The sequence below is a fragment of the Lampetra fluviatilis genome, chromosome 3, assembly GCF_964198595.1.
Source record: "Lampetra fluviatilis chromosome 3, kcLamFluv1.1, whole genome shotgun sequence".
In the NCBI taxonomy this organism is placed as follows: Eukaryota; Metazoa; Chordata; class Hyperoartia; order Petromyzontiformes; family Petromyzontidae; genus Lampetra; species Lampetra fluviatilis.
In genome coordinates this window covers 27,792,907-27,815,918 of record NC_136277.1, presented here as the reverse complement: position 1 = coordinate 27,815,918, position 23,012 = coordinate 27,792,907, and the positions used below count along the sequence as shown (strand labels likewise).

At 49.1% G+C, this 23,012-nt stretch overlaps 1 protein-coding gene across 1 annotated transcript in view; it reads right to left on the bottom strand.

Annotated features, from left to right (window-relative positions):
* Positions 1–4,568: 4,568 nt before the first annotated feature.
* Positions 4,569–23,012, bottom strand: part of TMC3 (transmembrane channel like 3) — a 33,933-nt gene continuing 15,489 nt past the window's right edge. Inside the window, exons 11-26 of the mRNA XM_078880254.1 lie at positions 22,055–22,164; positions 21,169–21,247; positions 20,203–20,805; positions 18,657–18,785; positions 17,888–17,955; positions 17,396–17,524; positions 16,373–16,483; positions 15,774–15,899; positions 12,250–12,328; positions 11,039–11,081; positions 10,025–10,500; positions 7,006–7,025; positions 6,114–6,308; positions 5,434–5,604; positions 5,097–5,310; positions 4,569–4,943 (exon numbers count right to left, since the gene is read on the bottom strand). Coding sequence (XP_078736380.1) covers positions 4,569–4,943; positions 5,097–5,310; positions 5,434–5,604; positions 6,114–6,308; positions 7,006–7,025; positions 10,025–10,500; positions 11,039–11,081; positions 12,250–12,328; positions 15,774–15,899; positions 16,373–16,483; positions 17,396–17,524; positions 17,888–17,955; positions 18,657–18,785; positions 20,203–20,805; positions 21,169–21,247; positions 22,055–22,164 — 2,928 coding nt within the window. The remainder of the gene's footprint in view (positions 4,944–5,096; positions 5,311–5,433; positions 5,605–6,113; positions 6,309–7,005; positions 7,026–10,024; positions 10,501–11,038; positions 11,082–12,249; positions 12,329–15,773; positions 15,900–16,372; positions 16,484–17,395; positions 17,525–17,887; positions 17,956–18,656; positions 18,786–20,202; positions 20,806–21,168; positions 21,248–22,054; positions 22,165–23,012) is intronic.

Here is a 23,012-nt window from a genome sequence, read left to right as displayed (position 1 = left end):
CTGGCGGCCCCTGGTGGATCTTTAGTGCGGCCCCCTGACGCAACACGTGGACACCCCACCACCATCATCATGGTGCTGCTGTCAAACCCCAATGGTCTTAAATGTGTGGCGACTCTCACACACCGATGATGTCTTAAATTTAGATTTAAAGCTTTCGTGACTGCAGGGATTCATCTTCTTGGTTTTTTCGGTAAAGTCACGTAGAAGGAAAATAATAAAATTAAAAAAATAAAACATAATAAAATAATTCTCACGACGTTTCGGCCACAACGCAAGTAGCCGTCCTCAGGTGAAGAAACAGGTCTGTCGAGACGCTGTCTTCTCGACAGACCTGTTCTTATTATTTGTTTCTTTCGGTTAAGTCACGTCTAAAGATAAAATAATAAATTAAATTAAATAATAGAATACGACGTTTCGATTGCAACACAAGCAATCATCATCAGGTATAATGAAATAGCGACATAAAATCTAACCAGAAAACTATAGACAGACATATTAGCAGACAGATATCACCAAGATACATAGCGAGAGCAACACAGGTAACAGAGAGGGGTGATCGTCTCTGTGTGGTGGCCTTAAATAGACAGAGGGGGGAGCGGAGGCAGAGAGAGGGAGGAGGGTTAGAGAAAAAAATAGCATATCAATGAGTGGTCAACAGACGTGGTGCTGCGAATGCGATGGCACGGCAAGCAAGCCTGAAAATCAGGAGGACACACTAAAATTAAATAACCTAGTAAAATATCGAAATGTAATGTAATACAACAATTATTTGGTTCTTTCGGTTAAGTCACGTCTAAAGATAAAATAATAAATTAAATTAAATAATAGAATACGACGTTTCGATTGCAACACAAGCAATCATCATCAGGTATAATGAAATAGCGACATAATATCTAACCAGAAAACTATAGACAGACATATTAGCAGACAGATATCACAAGATACATACTTAGCGAGAGCAACACAGGTGACAGAGAGGGGTGATCGTCTCTGTGGGGTGGCCTTAAATAGACAGAGGGGGGGCGGAGGCAGAGAGAGGGAGGGGGGTTAGAAAAAATTAGCATATCAATGAGTGGTCCAAAAGAAAACGTGGTGCTGCGAGTACGATGGCACAGCAAGCAAGCCTGAAAATCAGGAGAAAGACACACTAAAATTAAGTAACCTAGTAAAATATCGAAATGTAATGTAATACAACACAGAGGGTCGGTCAACACACAATTAACGCATAGCCTGGTTGATTACGTATTTCAAAGATTGCTATGTTAAAATTTAAGTGTGAACATTCTAAAGAGAACACAGGCAGAGAAAACAAGTCGCCAGAGAGAGAGAAAAAAGATAAGCTTAAAACTTCCCCGTAGAAGTGGTTCAATCTTAATTTTAGAACTTTCGTGACTGCAGGAATTATTATTTGGTTCTTTCGGTTAAGTCACGTCTAAAGATAAAATAATAAATTAAATTAAATAATAGAATACGACGTTTCGATTGCAACACAAGCAATCATCATCAGGTATAATGAAATAGCGACATAATATCTAACCAGAAAACTATAGACAGACATATTAGCAGACAGATATCACAAGATACATACATAGCGAGAGCAACACAGGTGACAGAGAGGGGTGATCGTCTCTGTGGGGTGGCCTTAAATAGACAGAGGGGGGGCGGAGGCAGAGAGAGGGAGGGGGGTTAGAAAAAATTAGCATATCAATGAGTGGTCCAAAAGAAAACGTGGTGCTGCGAGTACGATGGCACAGCAAGCAAGCCTGAAAATCAGGAGAAAGACACACTAAAATTAAGTAACCTAGTAAAATATCGAAATGTAATGTAATACAACACAGAGGGTCGGTCAACACACAATTAACGCATAGCCTGGTTGATTACGTATTTCAAAGATTGCTAAGTTAAAATTTAAGTGTGAACATTCTAAAGAGAACACAGGCAAAAAAACAAGTCGCCAGAGAGAGAGAAAAAAGATAAGCTTAAAACTTCCCCGTAGAAGTGGTTCAATCTTAATTTTAGAACTTTCGTGACTGCAGGAATTATTATTTGGTTCTTTCGGTTAAGTCACGTCTAAAGATAAAATAATAAATTAAATTAAATAATAGAATACGACGTTTCGATTGCAACACAAGCAATCATCATCAGGTATAATGAAATAGCGACATAATATCTAACCAGAAAACTATAGACAGACATATTAGCAGACAGATATCACAAGATACATACATAGCGAGAGCAACACAGGTGACAGAGAGGGGTGATACGACAATCGAAACGTCGTATTCTATTATTTAATTTAATTTATTATTTTATCTTTAGACGTGACTTAACCGAAAGAACCAAATAATAATTCCTGCAGTCACGAAAGTTCTAAAATTAAGATTGAACCACTTCTACGGGGAAGTTTTAAGCTTATCTTTTTTCTCTCTCTCTGGCGACTTGTTTTCTCTGCCTGTGTTCTCTTTAGAATGTTCACACTTAAATTTTAACTTAGCAATCTTTGAAATACGTAATCAACCAGGCTATGCGTTAATTGTGTGTTGACCGACCCTCTGTGTTGTATTACATTACATTTCGATATTTTACTAGGTTACTTAATTTTAGTGTGTCTTTCTCCTGATTTTCAGGCTTGCTTGCTGTGCCATCGTACTCGCAGCACCACGTTTTCTTTTGGACCACTCATTGATATGCTAATTTTTTCTAACCCCCCTCCCTCTCTCTGCCTCCGCCCCCCCTCTGTCTATTTAAGGCCACCCCACAGAGACGATCACCCCTCTCTGTCACCTGTGTTGCTCTCGCTATGTATGTATCTTGTGATATCTGTCTGCTAATATGTCTGTCTATAGTTTTCTGGTTAGATATTATGTCGCTATTTCATTATACCTGATGATGATTGCTTGTGTTGCAATCGAAACGTCGTATTCTATTATTTAATTTAATTTATTATTTTATCTTTAGACGTGACTTAACCGAAAGAACCAAATAATAATTCCTGCAGTCACGAAAGTTCTAAAATTAAGATTAATACAACAATGTTCTTCACCTGAGGACGGCTACTTGCGTTGTGGCCGAAACGTCGTGAGAATTATTTTATTATGTTTTATTTTTTATTATTTTCCTTCTACGTGACTTTACCGAAAGAACCAAGAAGACGACGATGTCTTGTCGGCGAAAGTGGCCTCCCCCTCCCCCCTCTGAAAACGCGTGAAGAACGCTGCTTCAGCCAATGTTGAGCTTAAAAGGTTAGGAAGATACCGTTACAGCTGTAATAGTGGTATTAGTAAATCAATTGCAATTTTCCTTCAATTACCGTATAATTGCAATTGCTGTAATCCTATTCATATTCTTTGGGTCTTTCGGTAAAGTCACGGAGATAGGTTCAAAGAAAATAATAAAATAACAAAAAACTACGACGTTTCGATCGCAACACAATTATGTTCAGCCCCGTGTGCTGCTCATTGCCAATCGTTGGGAATGACACTTTGTTTGTAAAACACAAACGCAACGCCTAGAACAGTGCAAGTATTGCTTTATTCAGAAATCGGTCGTGACGGGACATACGGTCGACGGACGCGCTGGGTCACAACTTTTCCAGTTGCATCAAGTTTAGCAAAACGTATGGTGGTTGAGCGGTGATCCAGCATGAGCTACAAACATTGCTATTGCTATATTCACGTGCACATTCTCCAAACTTACACTATTTTTAACACATCATGTTAATCATTCATTATTTCTAAAAGTATCGAAAATACATTTTCTGCAATGCATTGGCATATTAAATAACTAATGCCCAATTACCGGTGGTAGCGGTGGTTTTAATATCTCGTGATTGAATTCCATGTGCACTTTGCGGCAGTTTTGTCTTATAGATTAACATTGATCGCGCACCCATTCATGATATCATGGCTAACATCAGCGGTGGCGAGTGATATCGGAACCAGTTCTGGGCGCCCCCCTTCACCCACCTGCACCGACTAGCATAGTGAAGCATGGTCAAACAAATCCCACTTTCGATATTGTGTGCGGAGGAGGTCTTTTTTAAAAGCTAGATTGAAAACTCATTTCTTTAGAACTTCTAGATTTGAAGCTTTCGTGACTGCAAGGATTCATACTCTTAGGTTTTTTCGGTAAAGTCACGTAGGTAAAAAAAGAAAAATAATAAAAGTTAAATAAAATAAAAAATCTTTAAAAAGCACGATTGCTGTGACGGTTCCACCTGAAGACGGAAGCTTGTGTTGCCTCCGAAACGTCGTGATTTATTTTTATTTTACTTTTATTAATTACATTTTTTTACCTACGTGACTTTACCGAAAAAAAAACCTAAGAGTATGAATTCTTTAGAACTGCTTTTTGTGTTTAGTTTGTTGTCCTTCCCCCGCACCTCCGATTAGCGCGGTTGGCTACATATGGTACGAAAGAAGTTCAACATTCATACAAGCAAGAACTGGACAGAGAAGAGGCTGTATTCTTTTTTTATTTCATTTAATATTAGATGCACTTCGAGCCAACTCTGCAAATTACTCCAACCTGCCCCTACCAAGCTCGGCATCGCAGATTCTCTCCACCGCTCACACGTTCGAGCAGACCAAGTCCGTCGCCTTCTTCCCGGCTCCCGCCGTCTCCTCCATGCTGGGCCCGGCCCTCCTCTGGCCCTTGTCGGGACGTCCGCCGCTGGACGTCTTCACGGAGGCCCGCTCGGCCTCCTCCTCCCCGCCGCCACCGCTGACCCTCGGCCGCGCCCTCTTCGCGGCGTCGGAGGCATGCGCGGCCGCGTGCGACCGCCGCTCTGGGTGCGGGTGGATGTGCAGGTACTGGTCCGTGCCGCCGCTGTGCTGCTGGTCGCTGCTCGATGCGTTGGACATGTCCGACTCGGACGGGTGAGCGGCGGTAAGCGCGGCCGGGGCCGTCGGCGGTGGCAGCGACCTCGCGTCCCCGCCCTGGCGCTGCCCCCGTGAAGACTCGCGGCTTGATGCCGAGGTGTGAGACCGGCGACCCGATTCCGCCTGCTGCTGCTGCTGCTGCGGTGGCCCCTGCTGCTGCTGCGGTTGTTGCTGTGGTTGCGCTGGCGGCGGAGGCAGCGGATGTGGCGGGGATGCCGGTGGCGGTGGCGGCGAGGGCCAGCGGAGGTCATCGGGGTCCGGCAGGAGGAGATCGCCCTCGGGAGCGCGGTGCGTCTCCGCCGTGAAGACCCGCGTCTGCGCGCGCGACATCCCCGCTCGGGGATTCGCCTCGTCCTCGTACTCCTCCTCCTCCTCGTCCGAGTAGCGCGAGCGGTTTCCCTCGCCGATGTAGAAGCGTGCGGCGCGCATGCTTTCCATGCGGCGACGGTGCCTGTGCTGCTGCTGCTGCGATGGCTGCTGGTAGTAATGCGGCTGCTGCTGCTGGTGCTGCTGCTGTTGGTGGTGGTGGTGATGGTGGTGGTGGTCACGGGACGGAGGCCGCTCCTCCGCGCCGTGGAAGTCGCGGGTGGAGCGTCGCCGCTTCTCACGAGGAGACGCGGCATGCACGGCGCCCGGCGGGGGGCCGTGGCGTGAGCGGTAGCACTTGGCCTCCAGGTGCGGGGGCAGCAGCCGCGGCACGACGCGGGTTCTGGGCGAGGCGTACCTACGCACCGCACGTCACATCCCGGTGGATTCGTTGTTCTCGTGATGTGACGCCAATAGCACGCCAGAGGTAAAAATTGGTGGGAAGATACAACAGTGCTTTCCATCTTTACAAATGTGTTGTGAGCGCATCTGATTTCTGCATCTCAGGTCAGAGGTGAACCCTTTAATTATGAGACATGGCTTTAAAGTCCACTGCCACGCTCTTAACAAATGTCCAAATTGTGTTTAGAAATGTGGATGGACCATCACCATCCTTGTGTGAGTAAAAAGTCAGTTGGTCTGAGTATGTCTGGTACGTTATGAACTAGTCCAATTTGGTTAATGTGCTATGACCAAGAATTCCTCTTGTGATCATACCGATGATTACCCGCATCTTTAAAGCGTCTCAAATGTGAATCAAACATCGTGGGACACTGGCTCCCTTTCAAAGTATACGACTCCGGAGAGACAAGTTTAGTTATTCCGTCCCCGTCAGCGCATAGCGAGACCAAAACGAGTGGCACTCACCGGACTCCCCTCTGCACTGGCTCGCCAGGGTAGTATCCCAGAATCCTCTGTGCCTTGCGGCTGATGGGCAGCAGGAGCTCGGTCTCCTGCAGGTAGGGGTCACTGTGCCGCTCGGACACGTACATGCCGCCCGGCATGCGCATCAAGTATCCGGCGGGGCCCGGACCGAGCCACTCCATGCCCGGAGGTGGTGGCCTGCACAGCACGGGTTGATTACACTGGTCAACAAAGAAAAAACCTTTTTTACTGGCCTGGACTTTTGCAGCTGTTTTAGACTAATTTCAGGGTGCTGATTCCAAATCTGATCTCAGATTTGCTCTATCACATCTCATTTTATGCTATCGGCATACCCCATTTTCATTGATTTTACCCGAAATTAACTCTGTCACTTATGATTGCAAGTTGTTGCGAGTCAGTGACTGCTTTAGTGTTAAATATGGTGCTGTATTTTTAGGATAGTGTGTTTATAATATAATTATATGTAGATATCCACATTTATTTAATATTTTTCTTCTGCAGTTTTTATTGAAAATGCAATATTTGATATCTCAAAAACCTGATGTGATAGACAAAAACTGATGCCAGATTTGGAATTACCTAAAAACCGTTGGAATACCTTATGCCAGAAAAAGTGTGTTGACCAGTGTTATCAGTGAAACAAGCTTGGAGAAATATCACACGTACGCATGGATTATGTGACGCTCTTCGACATGCGTGCGTCTTTGGAAGTATTTAATTCGTGGTTTGTAAGCCGGTGGGCCTTGCATTGCAGTGATCCCGCACCTCCAATTAGCAAGTTTGGCTTCGTACGGTCCGAAAAAAAATTAGCATACAGAAAATGTTACGATTAATTAAGCCCTGCCACTGGCACACCCGACAATCGCTATGCGACTGGACCAGGCACAGGAGCGACTGTGGCAACGCGGTGCCCACAAGTCATCCCGTCTGCGTCTCCACGGCTGCGGTCGTAGGGCCCTGTCTCGTCAGCACCTGAAGAAGGCCCCGGGGCGTCGACCGGGCTCTCGCGTCACCACCTGCGGCCTCCTGGCCTCGAGCGGCCGCTCTGGGTGCGGCACCGCGTGCGCGTGGGACCTGGGTGGCCGTGGCCTCACGCTCTCCACTGCGTGCGCTGCACGGGACAGACAATCAGCGTGGAACTCCAGGGCAGAGAGTTTCTCAGGAGACAGGCAGACAGCGTAGAACTCCAGGGCAGAGAGTTTCTCAGGAGACAGACAAACAGCGTAGAACTCCAGGGCAGAGAGTTTCTCAGGAGACAGACAAACAGCGTAGAACTCCAGGGCAGAGAGTTTCTCAGGAGACAGACAAACAGCGTAGAACTCTAGGGCAGAGAGTTTCTCAGGTGACAGGCAAACAGCGTAGAACTCTAGGGCAGAGAGTTTCTCAGGTGACAGGCAAACAGCGTAGAACTCTAGGGCAGAGAGTTTCTCAGGAGACAGGCAAACAGCGTAGAACTCCAGGGCAGAGAGTTTCTCAGGAGACAGGCAAACAGCGTAGAACTCTAGGGCAGAGAGTTTCTCAGGAGACAGGCAAACAGCGTAGAACTCTAGGGCAGAGAGTTTCTCAGGAGACAGGCAAACAGCGTAGAACTCTAGGGCAGAGAGTTTCTCAGGAGACAGGCAAACAGCGTAGAACTCTAGGGCAGAGAGTTTCTCAGGAGACAGGCAAACAGCGTAGAACTCCAGGGCAGAGAGTTTCTCAGGAGACAGACAGACAGCGTAGAACTCTAGGGCAGAGAGTTTCTCAGGAGACAGGCAAACAGCGTAGAACTCTAGGGCAGAGAGTTTCTCAGGAGACAGGCAAACAGCGTAGAACTCTAGGGCAGAGAGTTTCTCAGGAGACAGACAAACAGCGTAGAACTCTAGGGCAGAGAGTTTCTCAGGAGACAGGCAAACAGCGTAGAACTCTAGGGCAGAGAGTTTCTCAGGAGACAGACAAACAGCGTAGAACTCCAGGGCAGAGAGTTTCTCAGGAGACAGACAAACAGCGTAGAACTCTAGGGCAGAGAGTTTCTCAGGTGACAGGCAAACAACGTAGAACTCCAGGGCAGAGAGTTTCTCAGGTGACAGGCAAACAGCGTAGAACTCTAGGGCAGAGAGTTTCTCAGGTGACAGGCAAACAGCGTAGAACTCCAGGGCAGAGAGTTTCTCAGGAGACAGACAAACAGCGTAGAACTCTAGGGCAGGTTTTCTCAAAGTTTGAGGGCTTATTTGTGGCTCAAGACCTTTCCACATGATTTCAGAAGTTAAGCAGGGATGAGCCTGGACAGTAGGTGGCCATCGAACAAAGAGAGTCACTGTATTGGGCGCTTTCAAATGTGCTTCTGCGTCCGTCTGGAACGCTCTTCCTTCTGATATTCGGAAGCCACTGGAGCTATGCACTTTTAAATCTACATGGAAACTCATTTCTTGAGAACTGCTTTTGTGTTCAGTTTGTTTCCTTCCCCCGCACCTCTGATTAGCACGCTTGGCTACTTACGGTGTGAAAGAAGTTCAACATACACACACATGGGTGACGTGATTCATGCCTTGTTTTTCTAGGTGGTGGCAGGGCTGTGCCACATTCTGTGCTCTGATGTATGTTTTTCCTGTCTGCACCACCCCACACTGACCAGCCAGGTGAAGTATGGTCAAATAACCCCCTATGACCTACATGTTTTTGGGGAAGTCCTCATTCAGCAGTGGATTGACAAAAGGGCTTCACATTATTGTTTTCTAACTCCAGTCCTCGCGACTCCCCAGATTCACCAATTCACTTGTGGTCAAATGCATATAAAGTGGTTAAAAGATGCACACGCCCTGATGATTGCACAACACGTGACGTAGAGAACGCTGATTACATTTAAGATTGTGATCTTGTGTGTGTGTCTGTTCCATGTGATGTGAACAGGGCTGGGGGAACTCATTCATGATTCCACCCCAACCTCCCCTAGATCTGTGGTGGAGGAGATCTACGCTTAGTGCGTGGGTCTCTGAGCGTGTCTGTGTGTCTCTCTGTTAGTCTAGGGGTCTGTCTGCGAGTCAAATAAATAATAAATGAAGATGAATCCTTGCTTCCTTTTAGAACGCAGTCGGGATCAATTTTTCACTGCCACCCATTTCCACCACTGGATGTGCACAGAGTGTTGATTCAAAGCAAGATTGAGATCTTGCATGTGTCACGTGTCACACGTGATGTGCAGAGAGTGTTGATTCAAAGCAAGATGGAGATCTTGCATGTGTCACGTGTCACACGTGATGTGCAGAGAGTGTTGATTCAAAGCAAGATGGAGATCTTGCATGTGTCACGTGTCACACGTGATGTGCAGAGAGTGTTGATTCAAAGCAAGATGGAGATCTTGCATGTGTCACGTGTCACACGTGATGTGCAGAGAGTGCATCAAGAGTCCGATCTTGTGTGTGTGTAAACGAACGTCCCTTGATAATGTTCCCATATATATAAATGAGAGTTTTCCGGAACGTTGTCGATGCCGTACAAATAATTTATGAACTACCAAGCTCCTTTTCAAATCCAAAATATTAATGTGGCCTTTGGTAGTAACATTCACAAACTCCTGAAACCTGTAAAATATAAATTGTAAACTTCTGATGGTTACTATAAAAAAAAAATGCCAATAACGTAATTGTTTTTTTTAAGCCATCGGAAGGAGCTACACAATGTTATAGAGGAAAGCAGAGCTATTTACAACGCATTCATTCTGTAAACACTGCATGGTTAAAGTTAATCAATAGGTGCTCACTCAGTTAGGTGTGTGGCTGTGTGCGTGTGTGCACATGCGCGCGTGTGCGCGTGCCTGCGCTCGTCCTACATCTCGCCATCTCGGGGGGCGTGGAGGAGCCGGCCTTCGCGGGGTGCGCTCCGCGCGACATCGGGGCAACGGGTTTTGGCCTCACGCCGCCACCGACGCTCGCCGCCACCGCGGCCGCCGCCTCCGCTATCGAGTCCTCCCGCCGGAACCCCACCACCGCCCGCCTCCTGCCCGCCGGCGTTCTCGCGAGCTCCGGCTCGTGCCCCCCGCGCGGGCGCGCCGCCAGCTCGGGCGTCGAGTCTCCGCGACGGGCGCCCGCGGACGCGCCGCCACCGCCGCCTCCGCCGCTACCCCCGACGGAGGCCGGCATCGCGGCAGCCGCCGCTGCCGCGGCGCCCACCGACGCCGCCGATCCTCCGTTTCCGCCGGCGGGGCCCGCGGGCCGCGGCGCGGCGACCCCCGTCACGGGCGCCGGGTGGCCGTGCGAGCGCGGCATGTCCGGGGTGGACTCCGCGGAGGGGATGAAGAGCATCTCCTGCGTCGGCGAGGACGGGGCGGACGAGCCGCGGCTCTGGGGCTCGTGGGTCGGGGAGGAGCGCTCGCCGCCCTCCTGCAGCCGCGCTGACGGCGCAAGGGGCAAGGTCGGCCGCTCGCCGCGCACAGGGAAGCAAACGCCGTTATGGGTGCACACACGATGGTCGAGGCTGAGGGTGGAGTGGCAGACGAAAGGAGGGGCACGCGTTCGAGGGCACGACCGCAGTGCAGATGATGGAGCGATGAGACCAGGTTGTGCGAAAAGAGCTGTATGGATTATCGTATCACGAGATGGTGTGGGATGGTGGCAACTCGGGGAGATCTTCACCCAGCAGTGTTATTGATCTCGGGTGATGGTGAGGAAACGTTTTTGAGATGACAAACTTTGTAGTTAGTTAAGCGTCTCATTTTGTTAAGCAGTGCTTGTCTGCCGTTTCATTTATTTATCGTGCTTAGGGTGGGCTCTTAAACGATTGCTATCTGACAACTTTGAACTGGCCATGCCTGGAGTACGTCACGTTTGCATCCACGGAGCAGGGAGGAATTGCAACGGGATTAGAGAAATTCACGTTCGTAAATTCATACTCATCAATTTAGAACATTAAATAATAAAACCAAAATTTACCTGCTGCCATTTGAAACACTTTCTTTTTGTCCTCTGTACGCTCCTGAAAAACAAAATCATGGAAACGCAAAACAGTTTCTTATTCATCTTCTTGGTTCTTTCGGTAAAGTCACGTAGAAGGGAAATAATAAAATAATAAAAATAAAACATAAGAAAATAATTCTCACGACGTTTCGGCCACAACGCAAGCAGCCGTCCTCAGGTGACTTTACCGAAAGAACCAAGAAGATGAATCCCTGCAGTCACGAAAGCTTTAAATCGAAGTTTCTTATTCACCGATTTAATCTAATATACTTGGTGCAATAATGCAGTGGTTACCCTTCTACACTCTAAACCCACAAACCTGAGTTCCACTCTTGGCCACATCTACCGTCAATGACAAGTGGCATCTGGATCGAAATGGGGGCACCCTGTCCCCCCCCCCCCTCTTCACATAGTTCAGCTTCAGGACCCCCGCTGCCATCTGGGCCCCAGTTCCATCCCACCGCTTACACCCTGGACAGCTACCTCACTGGGCGCTATGCTGGCCTATAGGTTGATTACGTTCAGGAAGAATGATTACGTTCAGGAAGAACGTAATCAACCAGGTAGGGTGTTGACTGTTATGTTATCCGACTCTCTGTTGTATTACATTACATTTCTAAGTATACTAGATTTTTCGATTTAAAGCTTTCGTAACTGCAGGGATTCATCTTCTTGGTTCTTTCGGTAAAGTCACGTAGAAGGGAAGTAATAAAATAATACAAATAAAACATAATAAAATAACACTAGATTTGTGTTTCTATTTCATTTATACCTGCTGATGATTGCTTGTGTTGCAATCGAAACGTCGTATGCTAGTATTTAATTTATTATTTTCTCTTTATACGTCACTTTACCGAAAGAACCAAAGGGTAATTCCTGCAGTTACGAAAGCTCCAAATTAAGAATAGGTTATATGTTAGCCAATGGGTTGCAGCAGCGTGGTTGGCACATGGCCCCAGTTCAATGAACGAAATGGAGGCCCCCTGTCCAATTTGCCTCCCTCGGACGTAGCTCGGCGACTGGGCTTCTCTGACCGTGGTGCAGCTGCACCGCCTGCACACTGGATAGCTACGCCTCTTGCCCCGTGGGTCACAGGTTCTCTCTCTGTGTGGCTCCAGGGTGAGACGGCCAGCGTGGCACGGTGACTTTGTCTCTGGGTTGGCGCGGTGGGCCTTGCAGGTACTTACGTACTGAAGCTGCATCCGAAGGTCATTGTTCGTGACCTTCAGGGACCTGGCGATGGACTGCAGGTAGTAAATCAGCATGCTGCGCAGAGGACAGACACAGGGCAGTGCTGTTAACATCTGACGTTCGTGTCGAGGGAGTAGGTGCGTGCGTTTAAACATGTGGGCTGTTGTACGGTTAATTGTGGTGGAACGATGCATTGATTCATCGGATAACATCGATTCTTGAGCTCACAAAATGTAAAGTGTGATTTTTTTCATTCAAACTTATACGTATGTATGTGTGTATATATATATACAAACTCAGTTTATTTGTGACCCGATTGTCCGTGAAATTTGTTTATCTGGGTTTCGGAAAAACACTGTTCTCAAATATCCAGCGGGCAGAGCCATCCAACTATCCGGAGTTCAGTCAAACAGAGTTATCCAGAACATTCTTCTCATCATCATCATACAGGACTATTCGCGGTCACACCATCTGGCTAAACGAGTGAATCCCGGTTGGGACCCGGACACTTGGAACCGGGGCACTCCCCCCCCCCACCACCCCCGGTTTAACCCGGATAAACAGAGTTTGACTGCATACGAACTGAGCTGTGGCAATGTCACAAATGCGTGCCAGAAAGTCTGGAATTGGAAACGTTTTTTTGCAAGCAGGTCGCCATCCTGACAAAACCAACGCGGTAAGTCGTAGGGGTGAGTTGAGGCTTCCCCCGCTTGACGCGCCCCAGCGTCGTTCAGCTTGACAGCGGTGCAATGTCAGACAGCAGGGGGCAACTGTTCTCCACTCGTGGCACCGACGCTGCAGAGAGCAGCAAGGGTTCTTGCACTACGCACTGTCGGTACGATCTTCCTTCGCGCCGTACGTAGCCAGCCGCGCTCATCGGAGGATGAGGTTAGAATTTTGAAGCCAGCTCTGGACTTAGCAAAAATGTGTGGCGTCTCGGCATGTCGTGTGTAATTAAACAAACGCTAAAGGCTCCGAGAAATTCGCACTCCACCCCCCCCCCCCCGTCGATACGATTCAGGGTTTGCGATTTGATTCAACAATCAATTATAAAAAAAAAACATCGGATTTAAAATTGCGGACTAAAAAATGCAGTCCCTAATGAACGCAGCAATCACAGAAACCCATTACATACAGCATGAGTATGTTATTTGAAGAATATTGAAATACTGATGCATATCTCGTGAGCTTAAGAATTGTAATTAATATATGCCACAAATACCTAACAGACAGCGTTAAACACAACATAACACAGGAGACAATCTTACACAATCTGTGCAGAGACAACCTCACACACTCACAAGGACCACGAGCTGACTCACTTACAAGGAGTCACGTGCTGACTCACTCACAAGCACCACGAGATGACTCACTCACAAGCTGACTCACTCACAAGCACCACGAGCTGACTCACTCACAAGGAGTCACGTGCTGACTCACTCACAAGCACCACGAGATGACTCACTCACAAGCTGACTCACTCACAAGCACCACGAGTTGACTCACTCACGAGCTGACTCACTCACAAGCACCACGAGCTGACTCACTCACAAGGAGTCACGTGCTGACTCACTCACAAGCACCACGAGATGACTCACTCACAAGCTGACTCACTCACAAGCACCACAAGCTGACTCACTCACAAGCACCACGAGCTGACTCACTCACAAGGAGTCACGTGCTGACTCACTCACAATGAGTCACGTGCTGACTCACTCACAAGGACCACGAGTTGACTCACTCACAAGCACCACGAGTTGACTCACTCACAAGCACCACGAGTTGACTCACTCACAATGAGTCACGTGCTGACTCACTCACAAGCACCACGAGCTGACTCACTCACAAGCACCACGAGGTGACTCACTCACAATGAGTCACGTGCTGACTCACTCACAATGAGTCACGTGCTGACTCACTCACAAGCACCACGAGGTGACTCACTCACAATGAGTCACGTGCTGACTCACTCACAATGAGTCACGTGCTGACTCACTCACAAGCACCACGAGGTGACTCACTCACAATGAGTCACGTGCTGACTCACTCACAATGAGTCACGTGCTGACTCACTCACAAGCACCACGAGGTGACTTACTCACAACACCACGAGCTGACTCACTCACAAGCACCACGAGTTGACTCACTCACAATGAGTCACGTGCTGACTCACTCACAAGCACCACGAGTTGACTCACTCACAAGCACCACGAGCTGACTCACTCACAAGCACCACGAGTTGACTCACTCACAAGCACCACGAGTTGACTCACTCACAAGCACCACGAGCTGACTCACTCACAAGCACCACGAGTTGACTCACTCACAACACCACGAGCTGACTCACTCACAATGAGTCACGTGCTGACACACTCACAAGCACCACGAGTTGACTCACTCACAAGCACCACGAGCTGACTCACTCACAAGCACCACGAGTTGACTCACTCACAAGCACCACGAGTTGACTCACTCACAAGCACCACGAGCTGACTCACCACGCGCTGACTCACTCACAATGAGTCACGTGCTGACTCACTCACAATGAGTCACGAGCTGACTCACTCACAAGCACCACGAGTTGACTCACTCATAAGCTGACTCACTCACAAGCACCACGAGGGGACTCACTCACAAGCTGACTCACTCACAAGCACCACGAGCTGACTCACTCACAATGAGTCACGTGCTGACTCACTCACAATGAGTCACGTGCTGACTCACTCACAATGAGTCACGAGGTGACTCACCACGAGTTGACTCACTCACAAGGACCACGAGTTGACTCACTCACAATGAGTCACGAGCTGACTCACTCACAAGGACCACGTGCTGACTCACTCACAATGAGTCACGTGCTGACTCACTCACAATGAGTCACGAGTTGACTCACCACGAGTTGACTCACTCACAAGCACCACGAGTTAACTCACTCACAATGAGTCACGTGCTGACTCACTCACAAGCACCACGAGTTGACTCACTCACAAGCACCACGAGCTGACTCACTCACAATGAGTCACGTGCTGACTCACTCACAATAAGTCACGTGCTGACTCACTCACAATGAGTCACGAGGTGACTCACCACGAGTTGACTCACTCACAAGGACCACGAGTTGACTCACTCACAATGAGTCACGAGCTGACTCACTCACAAGGACCACGTGCTGACTCACTCACAATGAGTCACGTGCTGACTCACTCACAATGAGTCACGAGTTGACTCACCACGAGTTGACTCACTCACAAGCACCACGAGTTGACTCACTCACAATGAGTCACGTGCTGACTCACTCACAAGCACCACGAGCTGACTCACTCACAAGCACCACGAGGTGACTCACTCACAATGAGTCACGTGCTGACTCACTCACAATGAGTCACGTGCTGACTCACTCACAAGCACCATGAGGTGACTCACTCACAAGCTGACTCACTCACAAGCACCACGAGTTGACTCACTCACAATGGGTTACGTGCTGACTCACTCACAATGAGTCACGTGCTGACTCACTCACAAGAGCAGCAGCAGAGCGGGCAGGATCACGACGGGCGTGGTCACGTAGCTCACCACCGAGTTGAACCACGACGGGAACTCCGTTTTGATCGTGTCCGACACAATGTCGTAGATCTTTTCCTGGCCGCTGACGGAGGGTGGGAGGGGAAGCGAACCGTTAGGCACGCTCCTCGTTCGGCGACGACGCGCACCGCCGCTGCCGCGTAGGTTTTCGCGGTCGTGCCGTACGTCTCCGCGACGTGTCTTCGGGGCCGTTCGAATTCGATGTCCGACATTTCGTCTCTCCACGTGCTGGGCGCGTCCTCGGTTCCAGAAGATGTTCATGGTGCGGAGCGTCGCACGTCAATGACGGAACAACAACACGCAGTGCGGCCCGAAAACACGTCGGGGATTTTAGATCTATCCCGCCTTTTCAAATGTATGTCTTTGTACCCGAATAGACGCAGTTAATTAGAATTAAATTGTTCCGGAGATGGATAGCGTTCCAGCGTGAAGCCTGTTTGCTGGTATTAGCTCTGAACGGGCTGTATTGCACACGCCAGAGCGACTGTGCGGACGGAGCGACAGCGAGAAATACACGGGGGAGGCAGCGAGCGTTACCTGAAGGGGCCGCATCCACTCGACGGGCGGTATCTGACGATGGAGAAGATGGTGGGCAGCATGCAGAGGAAGAGCATGAAGAGCAGCATGGCCAAGTAGAAGTTGTTGGAGCTGCAAGGCGACGCAAAGCGCTCAATTCACTTCGCATCTTCACAAGTGCACCACAACCAAAACCGTCGCCGCCATCGTCATCGTCGTCACTACCGCTATCATCATAATCGCTACCACCATAAGTGTCATCATCATTACTACCGCTATCATCATAATTGCTACCACCATAAGTGTCATCATCATTACTACCGCTATCATCATAATCGCTACCACCATTAGCGCCATCATCATCAGCATTACCTCCATCATCGTAATCTCTACGACTTCCACCGTTATCCGACATTAGGAAGCCACTGGAATGATGCACTTTTCAATCTAGATTTGAAAACTAATTTCTTTAGAACTGCTTTTTTGTGCTATGGGAACCTCATTTGCCAGTAAAAATATGATAATTGGTTTTTTACCCTTCTATCTGGCAACAAAACTGACACCTTTTTAGAAGGAGTCGTGTTTGCATAGACCGCAATACCTGCAGTCATAATACAAACAAAAGAACATAACTCTGATAATGTGCACTGTCCTTGAAGTTGATTGGTCCACGCCCGAGACAGCTTTCCTTAGAGCCTAGTCTCTCATGGGTTGGACCAGATGACGCCAACCCATGTGAGACTAGGCTCTAAGGAAAGCTGTCTCGGGTGTGGACCAATCAACTTCAAGGACAGTGCATACATTATCAGAGTTATGTTTTTTGTTTGCATTATGACTGCAGGTATTGCGGTCTATGCAAACATGACTCCTTGTAAAAAGGTGTCAGTTTTGTTGCCAGATAGAAGGGTAAAAAAACAATTATCATATTGTTGCATTTATCTTGTTTGGCCTTCCCCCACACCTCCGATTAGCGCGGTCGGTTACGTACGGTGCGAAAGAAGTTCAACATGCATAGCCTCGCGAGTCGCCGGCGGCCTCTCTCACCGCGAGGCGCGGAACACCTGCTGGTGAGGCACGTTGCAGGTGAGCACGGCCCAGCTGCGCAGGTACATGAGGCCGATGAGCTTGAGCACATTGAACGCGGGCAGAATGGGAGAGAAGAAAGCGCCCATCCTGCAGGAAGCGGGGGGGGGGGGGGGGGTTACGGTGTGGTCAACGGGCAGGGCTTGAACCTACATTAAGCTGGCAAAAATCCGAGGAGTGGCATTTCTACGTTCACCAAGTCCCTACCGTCGTGGTGGCAAAGTGGTTAGAGAACTGCACTATCAATCTGGCAAAAAAACTGCTTTCTTAATATTCGGCAGATCAGTGAGTCGGTTTATTTTGGGTAAGCCCCATTGAGCCGAGAAGATATTTTTCAACGGCGACTGACAACCGGATGCCACTCGCCGCTGACGGTGACCGTGGCCGGGATTCGAACTCAGGCGAGTGGGCTCTGAGCGCAGTGTGCTAACCGCCGCGCGCGAGCTCGCTCACCAGATCATGCCCTGGTTGTAGACGAGGTGGAGGACGTTCTCGGCGATCTTAAACTCTCCGTACTCGGGCTGAGGGCAGAGGCACACGCTCACATTCGCCTCTCCCAACGCCAGGCCCTCGACAATTTCAACCGAGGCAGTGGCCCCTTCAGATGCGACACAGCAACAACGTAGCGATGCACGCCCGTCATTATGTTTTTTTTTTCAAAAATCATCGTTAAAATAGCGGTGCGTGCAAAACGGGAGTGCTGAAATCCACTTTAGAAATAGTTTACTGTTGGTGCAGTAGTTCGAACACCGCCTTGCAATGAAGAGCACTGATTCATGTGTTCTGTTTGGTGGGGTTTTTGTTTTGCTGTTCCCATTTTCCCACCAGGTCTCCCTTGATAAAGTGGAGTGCTGAAATCCACTTTAGAAATAGTTTACTGTTGGTGCGGTAGTTCGAACACCGCTCACTGAATCTCAGCTGTCCAGGTTCAATTCCTAGCCATGGCTAAGTCAGTGGAGCGTGATCTTTAAAACTGGTCCCTAGTTCTGCCCCCCCACCCACCATTCACAGTTGGCTACGCACGGTGCAAAAGAAGTTCAACATACAGTACAACATACAGTACATACATTCAGCAAACCGCACTGACCAGCGTTTTGAGAGGTGACCGTAGCGGTAATGGACACACTGCCCTAGCGCTGCCTCTTTTAACCTCGTCGTAAACTCACAAACCGTCGTAAACTCACAAACCTCGTCGTAAACTCACAAACCGTCAGAAACTCACAAACTTGCTCTCGAGGTCCCAGCACCAACAGTCGCTGCAGAAGCGAACGAAGAGGCCCCGGAAGAAGTCGATGAGCAGCACGCTGGCCACCGTGAAGATCATGTCGATGATCGACAGCTTGAGCATCTCCTGGATGAGACCGTGGCGGGTGGGAGGAGGGGGGGGTGACGCGGGTTTCAGCAGGGAACATAAGAATAATGGCAACACCCATTTTTGTTGTTATGGTGGTGTTTATTCATGTGAATGTTCTTCACTAGTTTTTAGAGGGGGGCCACTTTTAGTTTGAGGTGCGCCACACCGCCCGCTGCAAGGGGTGTTATATACTCTTAGTTCTTTCGGTAAAGTCACGTAGGTAAAACATAAAAATAAAATTAATAAAAAAAATCACGACGTTTCGGAGGCAACACAAGTCTCCGTCATCAGGTGGGACTGTCACAGCCAGGTGGGACTGTCACAGCCAGATTTGCTGCAGCAAATCTGGCTGTGACGGTCCCACCTGATGACGGAGACTTGTGTTGCCTCCGAAACGTCGTGATTTTATTATTTTATTTTTTATTCATCTTAATTTCATTTTTTACCTACGTGACTTTACCGAAAGAACTAAGAGTATGAATCCTTGCAGTCACGAAAGCTTCAAATCTAGAATGCAAGGGGTGTGTTCACGTGTTGTGTCTTGTCGGGGGCCGCACATCAGGGGCCGCACTAAAGGCCATCAAGGGCCTCCAGTGGCCCGCGGGCCTTGCAATGAAGAGCACTGATTCATGTGTTTTGTTTTGTGGGGTTTCTGTTTTGCTGTTCCCATTTTTCCAGCAGGTCTCCCTTGATAAAGAACATTTTAGTCTTAGCAGGCTTCTCACCTGGTCATACGTTCATTGATCGAAGCATAGGGATACAATTCTACCTTTTATTACTTTGATCAATTACACGGTGGCCACGTCACGTCTAAAACAACGAGCACACGGACGTGTAAAATGTGGCTCTGTGCCCATGTCCACTTGCATCACTGCACCACAGCCCTGAAGGAGCGTAGGGGCGCAGGCAATGAGCTACATCGAGGTATGAATTTGGAGAGGTAGGCCCCACAGCATTCCTTTCGCAAGGACATATTGTAACCACGATGCTCGCTGAGCCGCATTGGCTTCAAGTTACCGAACAAATGCATTAGAAGGTCACACTCATGACACACCAAGTGCTTGCCACAAATGAACCACAATACCTTGCTGATCTCGTTGAGGAGCATAAACCATCAGGCAAACTCCGGTCGTTCTACGCAGCAGCTTTTGGCTAGCCATCGAACAAAGACTGGCAATGCATCGCGCGCTTTTCAAATGCGCTTTTGCGGCCGTCTGGAATGCTCTTTCTTCTGATATTAGGAAGCCAGCTGAGCTATGCACTTTTAAATATACATGGAAAACTCATTTCTTTCGAACTGCTTTTTGTGTTCAGTTTGTTGTCCTTCCCCCGCACCTCCGATTTGCACGCTTGACTTCGTGACGGTGCAAAAGAAGTTCAACACACATACAGCACGTTCGCACGTGACAATCACCTGCCCAACGTAGGTCTCCCAGCACTGGTTTTCCGACGACTTGGACGAGTACGACATCTCGGTGGTCGTGTTCGAGACGGGCTTATTCCCGGTGGAGCTCAGCGCCAGGGAGGACGTCCGGTTGGCCCAATCCACCACCGCCGCCACCACCCTCGCCGCCACCTCCGTCAAGTTCAGCGCCGTCGCCTCCGTCCCGCCACGGGGGCCTTCGAGGACGCTATCGTGCGGTCCGGGCGTCGTGTTGTTCCACGAGGGTGAAGAGGAGGAGGCGGAGGAGAAGGAGGAGGAGGAGGTCGTGATTGCCGTGAGGTTGGCAAAGAAGGTCGACACCAGCACGGACGTCAGGTTTACGGCGGCGGTGGCGGCGGCGGCGACCGTGGCGGCTGCCGTGGTGGTGGCGGCGGTCGTGGCGGCGGTGATGAGGTCAAAGGTGGAATTCGTGAGTTGGCCCAGATCGACTGCCGTGACAGGTGGTGATGATGGTGACGGTGACGTCAGCGCCGGGGCGATCGTGGTGGAGTTGTGGGACGGGATGACAACGTGGGGAGTGTCCCCGCCGAGACGCACCGTGCGGTCCTGCGCGTTCTTCTCTGTGCCGTTCACCTGAAGGACAACCACGGTTCTGTCGGTCTCCCTTAACCGGAGCTTACCTAACAGGAGATGGCCCTGTGACCAAAATAATTCAGAATCAGCCCAATCTCTTTGGATAGTGCTTGGATGGGCAACCGCCATGAATGACAGGTGTTCTAGCCTGTGGGACTCTCTATAGGCAGCAGCGGGCTGTGCAGCAAAATCCATTGTTGTACTGTACTTCTATTCTCACTGCCTTCACGAATATGCACTGACCAGCACGGTGAGTGATGGTAGCATAATTGCCATGAGCCTCTTGGTTTGGGGAAGCCAGACGGTGGGGACGGGGGAACGGGGGTGATTTGTAACCTATCCACGTGACATGTGGCATCTCACCATGGCACTCATGATGTTGACCTTGTCCAAGAGGGCAATGATGAGGCTGTAGAGATTGCCCAGGTACAGAACCAAGACCCTGCCAGGGACAACAAACGCCACACGCTTAGCACCACGGACAGCAATCGTGCTGTGACGGTTCCATCTGAAGACGGAAGCTTGTGTTTACTCCGAAACGTCGTGATTTTTATTTTACTTTCATTAATTTAAATTTTTACCTACGTGACTTCACCGAAAAAAACTAAGAATAAAAAAGCACAGAGGGCACGACAGCAGCAGAAGAAGAAATGCAACAGAGGAGAGTGCGCGGAAAGCCGAGTGTAAGAGATGTGTTCTCAGGAGGAGTTCCAATTCGGAGAGAGAATGCACAAGGCAGGAGGTTGGAGGGGAACAGAAGGGAGTCCCGTGGACTAGTTTCGTAGCGGATAACGAGAGGAGATGAAGGTTCAAGTTCAAGTTCATTTATTAGGTATAGCCCTGCGAGCCATTCGGCTCTTGCATCGGGTGCAACCGCAAAAAAACAAAAAACAAAAACATGAACAAAAAAACATCTTAAAGTGAATATGAGTGCAAACAGAAAATCCAAGAAAAGACAGCAAAATATTGCAGAAAAAAACACCGTACACCAACGCTGTGTGCAAAAATCCCAGTGGGATGCAAGTCAAACATCCAACAACAACAACCACAAGACAACTTAGATTAAGGCCATCGGTCTAACTCTGTACTACAACAAACAAACATGGCTAAACCAATACACTTTTCGAAATCACCAAAATAAAGCCATGAAACCAATGAAACAGTGATCATAGGGACTGTGACGGAATTTTCACAATAAATGGTGGGGGGGGAGGGGTGGCGGGCGGGCGGGTGGGCGGGGTTCTGGCACCTGGCGAGCTGGAAGCGGAGAGTGGTGCGCGGGTGGTATTGCTCCAGCGCCGCGATGATCTCGAAGGCGGAGGGAGCCAGCATGGTGATGAGGGACACGACGACGCTCACCTGCGGCAAGGCGACACAGCACCCCGGAGTCATCTTCTTGGTTCTTTCGGTAAATACTCTTAGCTTTTTCGGTAAAGTCACGTAGGTAAAAAATGAAATTAAAATTAATAAATATAAATAATAAAAATCACGATGTTTCGGAGGCAACACAAGCTTCCGTCTTCAGGTGAAACCGTCACAGCAAAATGTCTGTGTCAAGTGAAGAGAAGTCCCAAGAGGCACGACCTTATATACTGGTTAAGGGGGGAGGAGCCAAGATGGGCCGCGGGAGGAGGAGTTGTTGTGAGATGGTCAGTACTGCTGCTGGAACTGAGCCGTTGTAATGTAGATGGCGGTAAAGTCACGTAGAAGGGAAATAATAAAATAATAAAAATAAAACATAATAAATAATTCTCACGACGTTTCGGCCACAACGCAAGCAGCCGTCCTCCGGTGAAGAACAGGTCTGTCGGAAAAACAGCGTCATTCAGAAAGAACCAAGAAGATAAATCCCTGCAGTCACGAAAGCTTTAAATCGAAAAGGACCCCGGAGTTTGATGCCGTTAGTGAGCACTCAAGGCCGTCGGCGAGAACGTTGCTGCCGGGGACGGACTTTCTCGGGTTGTGCCGCGTGCGGGCAAAACGCACCTCGTTTGTTAGTTGTGCAACGTTTCCTTAAAGAGCCCGATTCTCGTGCAATATTGTAGGGGTGTTTTTTTTGTGGGGGGGGGGGGGGTCTTCGTTGTTGTTGTGCTCACGCACCACGGCTGTCCCTTGTGAGATAAGCCGAGTAACGGATCAGCAGAACCTCAAAGACACCGAAGAGGCGCAGAGCACAACCGCGGAAAAATAACGACGCGGCGGCGTTA